The 10,676-nt window shown below is 40.5% G+C and overlaps 1 protein-coding gene across 1 annotated transcript in view; it reads left to right on the plus strand.

Moving 5' to 3' along the window:
• Positions 1–10,676, plus strand: part of LOC119419741 (contactin-associated protein-like 5) — a 354,615-nt gene that overhangs the window by 218,781 nt on the left and 125,158 nt on the right. The window contains exon 7 of the mRNA XM_037687124.1: positions 5,493–5,636. Within this exon, the coding sequence (XP_037543052.1) occupies positions 5,493–5,636 (144 nt within the window). The remainder of the gene's footprint in view (positions 1–5,492; positions 5,637–10,676) is intronic.

Below are 10,676 nucleotides of genomic sequence, written 5' to 3' on the forward strand. Positions count from 1 at the left end.
GGGGGGGGGGGGGGGGGCTCTGGACTATGCTACGACTTTCCCTTAAAAATTCAATGTCTTCACCGCCTATATGTTCATGTATAACGTCTGTTTATGTTGCTTTGCTGTGGGAGGTTTGTTTGATGCCTCAAATCGTGCCCTGTCTAGGACACGGAGTGAGAGATCTTTTTTTTATACCGTCTCTCCTCATGTTTTCTTCCCTTTTCTTATCTAAGCAAAATATTATTCTGAATAAGAATAAGAGGCCGCGCTGATTATTTTAGCCGCAGCTTCGTGCACTCCGCCCATCTTCGGATGACTGTACGTACATATTCGCGTTGTATCTCGGTGCAATGCCAATAAAGTTTTTTTCTGATTCTGATTCTGATTCTGATTACACCAGTTCTGTCCTCTCTTCACTGGCTCCCTGTTTGTACGAGGATAGTTTTTAAAATTCTTCTGTTGACCTTCAAGTCCCTAAATGGCCTCGCACCCCTTTACCTCTCTGAGCTTCTGGAACCTTACGTTCCCTCTCGGGCCCTGAGATCATCTGATCAGCTGCTTTTGGCTGTTCCTAAAACAAGACTGAAGCTCAGAGGAGATCGGGCTTTTTCAGTCATGGGCCCCAAACTCTGGAACAACCTGCCCCCCAACATCAGGCAGACCACCTCCATTCCTCACTTCAAATATCTGCTAAAAACATCTGTTGTCTCATTTCACACAGTGTGAGTTGATTTAGTGTTTTGTTTTTTTTGTTCTGTGATCCTATGTTTTAAATGCTTTTTATTAATTCTTCAATATTATCATTAGTGTATGGTATTTTTTCATTAATTTTACTCCCATTGATGTTGTTGTTAATCACTTTGATAACAATTTCTGTTTTAAATGTGCTCTATAAATAAAGTTGACTTGACTTGTTGTTTGTGAAGGCAGCAGATCTTTAAACTTCTGACAGTTTTTCAGAGACAACAGCAGCTCTCAGGAAGCCGTAAAATGTGTGTTTCTGAGTGGTTGGAGGCTCACAGCTCACTTTTTCCCCTCTTCCACCGCTACTCTTCAGCCTAGTTTGGCTCGGCTCAGTTCAACTCGGTACACCTTGCATTTCCATATGCACTTCAGGACTGGTTCTGTAGGCAAGGTCCAGAATCCAACTCACCTTACGAGCTGGTGGCGATAGTGCTCCATTAAGCTATTTACTAGCCACCACTAAAGGTATTAGAAGAAGAACCTGAAAAGATACACAACCACAATGGAGGATCTCATAGCTTTATTGAACATTCTGCTCAGTTTGTGGCTTTTTGTCAAACGTCAAAGAGAAGAGACCCAGAAAAGGCTGCAGACAAACAACCAAATGCTCTGGAGAAGAACAGGAGAGTGTGGGAAATGATTAGAGGACGAGTGATGGTAAGTTAATGCTAATCTGCTATATAGAGCCGAGCATAAAAGTATGTACCAGTAAATGTTGATTAAATATGGTTTAATAAAACATGCTGTGTGTGTGTTTCAGATGATTCCCCAGCAAAATAATCTCAGCAGACCTACATTCTGTTCATGTCCAGCTCTGGAGCAACAGTGTGCCAATAAAGCTGAAAGAGGCTGTTACCTTCCATCGATGTATCATTTCAGTATAGATGTTGACGATAAAGATGTATTATAAATATCTTGACTTTGTTATGACACTTTAGTTATTTACCAAACACAGTAGATGAAAAATGAAAGGGTCAGTATATATATACTATATATATATATATATATATATATATATATCCTGCTAATTAACTTTTAATGAACTTCAGATCACCATTAAGGCCTCCAGTATAATCGGGCGTACATCACTCTGCGGAGGTCCACACGTACTGGATTAGAGCAAGGCGGACGCCCGCAGGGTATGTCTGTGCAAAGCTCAATTTTTACGCCTGCGTACTCTGTGTCGCACAATAAACTGCCCAGCGACAGACTGTTTTGTATGCGACACCATTGTATTAAATTCCCTTCTTCGTCCCTGATCTGGTCTTTTCTTTAGTTTTTTTTTTTTTTTCCAAGAGGCAAGTGATCTCTTCCTCCTCTGTTGACGTCATGACTGAACTTGTGAGAAATTAAGGAATTTGTCACGAGCTAATTAAAATCAGGTCCAGTGTGGCTGCGGGAGGGTCTGGAGATTTCCTGGTGGGCTGGTCTGATGTGTGGGCTGCAGGACCAGCGCTCCCTGTTTTTTTTTTTTAAGAACTTTTTATTAACAACATATAAACACAGAACATAGCTGTCACTTGCTGCCAACTCTCATTTTATTTTTATTTTTTTGCGACCTAGTGTCAAACAATCCAGTAGGCGTGTCAACAAATGACCAATCGGCGACCTCATTTTGTCCTGAAGGTAAACGCCCCTTACCTGTGGAGCGGGTCTGCAGCCGCTCAGGGTCGACACTCGAGTATGAAGTCTCAACCCTCTGCGGATAGTGCACGTCGAGTCCACTTGGAAACAGGTCCATGCGAGAATACTGGAGCCTTAAGAGTGAGAGTTCAGTGATGGAGTTAAACTCAAAGCTGCTCCTCAGATAAATAATGTTCAATTATTATTTTATACATGAATGTTTCTGTTCAATTATTATTTTATAGATGAATGTTTCTGTTCAATTATTATTTTATATTTGAATGTTTCTGTTCAGTGTCTGAGACAACTTCTGTTCTGACTTGGAGATTTAGAAATAAACTGAATTGAATTAAATCTCTGATGAACCAGATTCTACAAAAACATCTATATTTAAATTTTTTGTTTTCTTCATTATTTGATGTGTTTGCACTCGTGTCTACTTTTATTGTTCAGTTTAGATATGTGGTTTTGTTTCTTGTATACAGATTCTTGTATTTGAGTGATTTAAAGTTTAATTCTTGTTTTGTGATTTGTACATCTGTGGGTTAGAATAAAGTTGAACTAAAAGCTGTATCTCCTTTTTTACATATTTGAGAGAAATATTCCTGAGAGATCCAAGAATTTTGTGTCTTTTTATGATTTTCAGCTGAGTTAACTTTAACAGTTTATTTAATAGTCATTAAAGTGAAAACATGAACAATCATGATAAAGCCGGCACCGTTGATTTATTTTTTAAAAATCCATCCATTATCTTTTACCTGCTTCTTCCATTTTGGGTCACGGGGATCGTCGGTGCCCATGTCCATCAATCACTGTGCGAGGGGCGGGGGACACCCTGGACAGGTCTTCAGTCCATCACAGGGACACATAGAGACAAACAAGACAAACAACCATTCACTCTCTCACTCACACCTAGGGACAATTTAGAGTTACCAATTAGTCTAACATGCATGTTTTTGGTCAGTGGGAGGAAACTGGAGAAACTGGAGAACCCGGAGAAAACCCACGCAGCACGGAGAGAACATGCAAACTCCACCCAGAAAGGCCCCCAGACCAGGATTTGAACCAGGGACCTGCTCGCTGAGAGGCAGCAGCTCTACCAGTTGTGCCATCGTGCTGCCCTTTTCTTAAATCTTGACTGATTAAAAAATATATATTTTTTATACATAAAATGTTTTTAAAAATCGTTTCCATCCTCTGTACCAGACCCGCCCAGGTCTGCCGAGATCAGGGTTCGGCCTTTATGAGCAGGCAAGGCCGGGGTCCGGGCAACAGCCTTCTGCAAGTCAGCAGCTCAAAACTGCGGTGGAGAGGACCAGGGAGACCGACGGAGCTGCATCTAGACCACTCTGAGTTTGGTCATTGGCCACCAAGCACAACAAACGCCTGCACTTCAGCATCAGACCACTGTGTTTTCATTATTGTTTTTAAATCTTAAAAATAGATCCAGCCGCTGCTCCGAGTTCTGACAAGTGGTGGAGAAAATACTCAAACACTGTACTTAAGTAAAAGTACAAATAAACAGACAAAAATGTACTCTAGTAAAAGTAGAAGTACCACATTAACATTTTTACTTAAGTAAAAGTACAAATAAGTACTTGCTTTTAAAATACTTAAAGTATTAAAAGTAAAAGTACTTCCTAATGACATAATGCAATGGTCTACATATCTTTAAGTCTGCGTACCATATGTATATTTTCTGTAGTACATTAATAGTCTTGTTGTATTTTAATGAACGATGCTGCAGATAATACATGTTTTTATTGTGTTTACTCTGTGACACTGTTCAACTTGGACTTGTGATGCTTTGCATCAGAATTTCAGGGATGACATGCAGAGTTAAATATCATTAATCAAAATAAGAAAGAAGAATGATTTTACCTTTGAAAGTTTTTATTTAACAAATAGTAAAACCAATGTGTCATTTTAACTGCAGTAAACACATTTCAGTAAAAGTTGTCTGCCGGAACAAAAGGAGCATTAGACACAACTAACAAAGGAACAGGCTCTGATCATTTCCACTCATATTTCAGTTCCAGTTTGTCATCAACTCCAGTTAAATACTGTCTATTCAACCTTGTAATGGGTCAATATTGAACAATATTTTAACTTCCTGACACCATTTTTAAAACTTGGACCCGAGTGTCGAGCCTTTTGGAGACATCTCTTGTCTCCTAACATCCCATCAACTGACACATTTTAATATTGCAGCAAGAAGTTCTTGTTCAAGTTCAGAAGAAGTTGGTTTTCAAAGATTCTTGAGTCCAGTCTGGCTCTTTTGGGAGAGACAATCTGTCCTGCTGTACTGAGCAGTCTTTCAATAAGGCCATGGGTGCAGCGTATCTTCTGGCTGACTCTCTTGAGGTGGAATACATTTCAGTGTGTTAGTGGTGCTGCGGGTGCACCCAGCTCAGTGACATATAAATACTGGAATATATGTCACTGGTCCAGCTCTTCTTGAAGGTGGGCCTAACGTTACCTGCCCACTTTGCAGTGATTCAATGGACCAGCTCCTCTCATCATTAGTTACTTTCAAAGTAACAAACAAATCAAAAAACTGCAACATGAATGTAACTTGTAATGCAACACGTTATAGAACTGTAGTGTAGTAGAAAGTACAGATACGTCATGTAAAATGTAGTGAAGTAAAAGTATAAAGTACCCACATTTAATTACTTAAGTAAAGTACGATACACGAAAAATGTACTTAAGTACAGTAACCAAGTATTTGTACTTAGTTACATCCCACCACTGGTTCTGAGTAATTGCAAATGCCGGATTGGTGAAAAGTTTCTGAAAGATCCTGTGACTCCTCCCCCTGACCAACCAGTGACCGAAGTGTTCTGATGTCACGTTTTGGTGTCAGCTCGGCTCGCTTGGTTCCACCAGAGAAACAGGGACCAAAGAAGGAGCCGGTTCCATGTAAAAATGACAGTGGAAAATGGCTCAAAACCGTACTGAGCCAAGCTGAACCGAACCGGGCTGAAGAAGAGCGATGGAAATAGGGAATTTGTGTGGGACCACCAAAGCCACACACACCTTTAGTGGTTGTGAGCCTGAGGCCATCTGTCCATGAAAAGCACTGTTAGCAGCAGATGTGTTTCTGTTTGTGGTGACCATCTTCTGCTTCCTTGTCAACACAGCTGAGTTTTGGAGGCATCCCGCTCCCTGGTAAGCCCGGCACCTTCCTGAGGAAGAACTTCCTGGGCTGCATGGAGAACCTATACTACAACGGGATCAACATCATAGACCTGGCAAAGAGACACAAACCACAGATACACAGCGTGGTGAGTTTTTTATCCTGCACACAGACAACCTTGGCTAGCTTTTTATTCATCTGAACTCAACACGCTCTGCTGGAAATTTTAAATCTCTCCTTTTCACATTTTCCTCTTTGCTCTTTATTGTTGTTAAAGGTGAAGGTGGAGGAAACATTTATTTGTTTACTCAGCTATTTTCACAGATACTGAGCTTTGGTTTGGTGGGATAGTAGCTGAGACTCCTCCCCAACATGTAGTCTAAGGGCTGACTGTGTTCAGAACTTAGAGCTGGTGTAGAGACATAAACTCAGGAGGGAAACAAAGTGTTGGGGAAAAGCCTTTCAGCTGGACTTTAAATTCATTTTGGACACGACACAATCTAGGTTTCAAGAGAAGTAAAGGACGTTTTTGTCCTCTAGACTTGATGAAAACATCAATCAACCTTTATTTCTACAGGTAAATCCCATTGAGCCTCGAGGACTCATTTACAAGAGAGACCTGATTTCAACAAAGAAAGATGACAACAATGGACAACAGCAACAACAATAAGCAGTTATAAAAAGTAATACTGCAGATTTTTTTTTTTTTTACAAATAAGATGGCTAAAAGGAAAAGGTAACAAAAAAAAGAAAAAACATCTAGATTCTAAGACAAATGTAGAAAACTAAAAACAGGAACATGTCTGCATTGGTCCCTGCCAGGAGTCCAACAGATTCTTAAAGACACTTAGAGAGGTCAAAGGTCGAGAGCTTCAAATCTTTTTGTAAGATATTCCAGGAAACAGGAGCGGAGTAGGAGAAGGCCCTTTTGCCAAGTTCAGTCCTCACTGAGGGAACACTGCAGGTAATGATGTCCTGAGAGCGCACGCTGTAGCTGCACTCACACAGAGACATGTAGGAGGAGATGTATGAAGGCAGCAGACCAGGAAGTGATTTAAAGATGAAAATGTACCAGTGGGAGAGTCTGTGTGAAGGACCAGTTAACCAGTGAATACTGGGTGCAGTGGTGGGTACGATAGTTACAGCCAGTTATGAATCTTAGTGCACCATGATAGACAGCATCCAACATCTGCAGCATCCAACATCTGCAGCATCCAACATCTGCAGCATCCAACATCTGCAGCATCCAACATCTGCAGCATCCAACATCTGCAGGGTTCTTGTAGGAGCGTTCATGTAAATAATGTCACTGTAATCAATTGAGGGAAGGAAAGTCACAGATACAAGGTGTTTCCTAACATTCAGGGTTAGACAGGATCTGTTTCTGAAAAAGAAACCCAGTTTAACTTTCAGTTTCTTTACCAAGTTTTCCACATGGAGCTTAAAAGAGAGATGTGAGTCGACCAAGATACCCAAATATTTATAGGAATCAACAAACTCAATGGGGACACCATTTGAGGATAAAATCAGAGGAAGAACTGCTGGGACCAACTTCCTGTTTGAAAACAGCATCCCTTTGGTTTTGTTGGCATTTAGGACAAGTTTGAGGCGGAACAAATCAGTCTGGATGATGTTGAATGCAGAATTAAAAAGCTGGAAAGCCTTAGCAACAGTTTTAGCTCGACAATAAACAACTTTGTCATCAGCATAGAAATGTATGGATGCATTAGGGATGTTTTTACCTACATTATGTATGTAGATTGTAAAGAGGGTGGGTCCTAAGACTGAGCCTTGTGGTACACCATTGTTGACTGTTAAATAACTGGAGGAAGTACCATTATGTTGAACACATTGCCTCCAGTCTGAAAGATAGTTAGAGAACCAACCAATGGTGTGATCTGAGAAACCGATTTCTGAGAGTTTATGACACAAGATGTTCTGATCCACAGAGTCAGACTCTTTAGACAGGTCTAAGAAAAGTGCAGCACAATAATCTTTAGCATCCAGTGCTTCAACAACATCATTAAGAACCTTCAGTGAAGCAGTGGTTGTGCTGTGTTGTTTCCTGAAACCAGATTGATGTGGAGGTAAGATGTTAAATGAGTCCAGGTCATTTTTGATTTGAGAGTTTATCAGTTTTTCTAGAACCTTGGCTGAAATGCAGAGTTTAGAGATTGGTCCATGGTTGTTCAGTGAGGTGGGGTCACCTCCCTTCAGCAAAGAAGAACAAAGGCTGTTTTCAAGTGTCTGGGATGGAGTTTGGTCTCGTGGACCAGTTAAAGATGTGGGTCACAGGGACTGTGATGATATGAGCAGTCAGCCTTGAGAAATAAGGTGGAAGTTCATCTGGACCTGCAGATTTTTTAGAGTCAAGATCTTTTAACAGTTTATTGACCTCACTGACTGAGAATGGAGAAAAAGAGAAGCTGTGATTAACTGAGGATTGACTTGTAGGTGGGATTTGATTTGTAGAAGTTTGGTTATTAGGGGAAGTGGCTGATCTTCTGTTAGTTACTGTGTCAAATAAAGAACCAGAAGCAACAAAATGTTTGTTGAAACAGTTCAGGATCTCGTGCTGATTTGACACAGGAGCAGAGTTAACGAGAAGTTGTGATGGGAGGTCAGATGATCGGGGGCTGCCTGAGAGAGATTTGATGGTTTTCCAGAATCTGTTAGGGTCATTTAGATTTTTGGAGGTCTGAGATAAGAAATAGTTGTTTTGCTGCTTTGACAGCAGTTGTGCATTTATTCATCTGTCGAAAACTCAACTAAACATGAACTATAGTTTCTGAATGTAGACATGATTACATTTTTACTCAGTTATATTTGTCCATGAAACCCAATGAATCCAATCTCTATTCCAGACGTTTGGAAAACAGCCTTTGTTCTTCCTTTGCTGAAGGGAGGTGACCCCACCTCACTGAACAACTATGGACCAATCTCTAAACTCTGCATTTCAGCCAAGGTTCTAGAAAAACTGATAAACTCTCAAATCAAAAATGACCTGGACTCATTTAACATCTTACCTCCACATCAATCTGGTTTCAGGAAACAACACAGCACAACCACTGCTTCACTGAAGGTTCTTAATGATGTTGTTGAAGCAATGGATGCTAAGGATTATTGTGCCACACTTTTCTGACACTGTGGATCATAACATCTTGTGTCAGCAGATCTCAGAAATTGGTTTCTCAGATAACACCATTGGTTGGTTCTCTAACTACCTCTCAGATCGGAGGCAATTCAATTCAATTCAGTTTATTTATAAAGCGCCAAATCACAACAAAGTTGTCTCAGGGACTTCACAGGAACATTCACATAAAAGCCAGTTAGTAAAGTTCTCTATCTAAGGAATTCAGCAAAGTTGAATCTTGGCTTTGTTGCAGTCTCCCATCCTGAGCAAGCACAGTGGAGACAGTGGAAAGAAAAACTCCCTTTAACAGGAAGAAACCTCCAGCAGAACCAGCTCAGGACAAGAGACCATCTGTTTTGACCTGCTGGTTGAGAGGACAGGAAGGAGAGACAGACGAACACAGAATGGTAGGTCCAGGTATAGGTCCAGGTCCAGGTATAGGTCCAGGTATAGGTCCAGGTGTATCTGAAAGACAAAAAAAACCCCACATGTTAAGGATAGAAAAAAATAATTACAAATACAAAACAGGTTGAGCAGAGTAAGTAAAGACAGCAGCAAAGTGAAAAATGTGGTCAGTTTGTCCTCCAGCAGTCTAAGCCTATAGCAGCAGAACTAAGGGACAGCTCAGGAAACCCAAGCCGACCCTAACTATAGGAAAGCAATGTGTTCAACATAATGGTACTTCCTCCAGTTATTTAACAGTCAGCAATGGTGTTCCACACTCATTACAATCTACATACCTGTCTAAATAAAGGTTGAATGAATAGGTAATGTAGGTCAGATCATCCCTGATGCATCCTTACATTTCTATGCTGATGACACAGTTGTTTATTGTCGAGCTAAAACAGTTGATAAGGCTTTCCAGCTTTTGCAATTCACCTTAGCCAACATCCAGTCAGATTTGTTCCATCTCAAACTTGTGTCAAATGCCGATAAAACGAAAGGGATGCTTTTTCAAACAGGAAATTGGTCCCAGCAGTTCTTCCTCTGATTTTATCCTCAAATGGTGTCCCCATTGAGTTTGTTGATTCCTATAAATATTTGGGTATCTTGGTCGACTCACATCTCTCTTTTAAGCTCCATGTGGAAAACTTGTTAAAGAAACTGAAAGTTAAACTGGGTTTGTTTTTCAGAAACAGATGCTGTCTAACCCTGAATGTTAGGAAACGCCTTGTATCTGTGACTTTCCTTCCCTCAATTGATCACGGTGACATTATTTACATGAACGCTCCTACAAGAACCCTGCAGATGTTGGATGCTGCAGATGTTGGATGCTGCAGATGTTGGATGCTGTCTTATCACGGTGCACTAAGATTCATAACTGGCTGTAACTATCGTACCCACCACTGCACCCAGTAGTCACTGGTTAACTGGTCACCATTAACTTCACACAGACTCTCTCACTGGTACATTTTCATCTTTAAATCACTTCCTGGTCTGCTGCCTTCATACATCTCCTCCTACATGTCTCTGTGTGAGTGCAGCTACAGCGTGCGCTCTCAGGACATCATTACCTGCAGTGTTCCCTCAGTGAGGACTGAACTAGACAAAAGGACCTTCTCCTACTCCGCTCCTGTTTCCTGGAATATCTTGTAAAAAGATCTGAAGCTCTCGACCTTTGACCTCTCTAAGTGGCTTCAAAACATCTGATAAGTTCCTGCAGATTTTCATGTTTTAATTATTTTTCATCGCCTTATATTCTATCTGTTTCTTTTTTTCTTTTTCACTACTTTTCCCTTTTAACTGTCCTTTTGGTTGCCATTTTATTTTAATTCATAAAAAATAAAAATAAAAATTGTACGCATCCTTTATGATTGTCCACTGTTGTCATCACTCTTTGATAAATATTTTGTAAACCAGGTCTCTCTTTAAATGAGTCCCCGATGTACACTGGGATTAACCTGTAGAATCAAAGGTTGAGTGAATGAATCCAATCAGCTACTTAGACTACAAGCATGTCTTAAAGACATAAAAACCTGGATGACCCTTAATTTTCTCCTGTTGAACAGACAAGACTGAGGTTTTGGTTTTTGGACCTGAGCACCTTAGGAATGA

The sequence above is a fragment of the Nematolebias whitei genome, chromosome 13 (genome assembly GCF_014905685.2).
Source record: "Nematolebias whitei isolate Nwh7 chromosome 13, NemWhi1, whole genome shotgun sequence".
NCBI classification, from domain to species: Eukaryota; Metazoa; Chordata; class Actinopteri; order Cyprinodontiformes; family Rivulidae; genus Nematolebias; species Nematolebias whitei.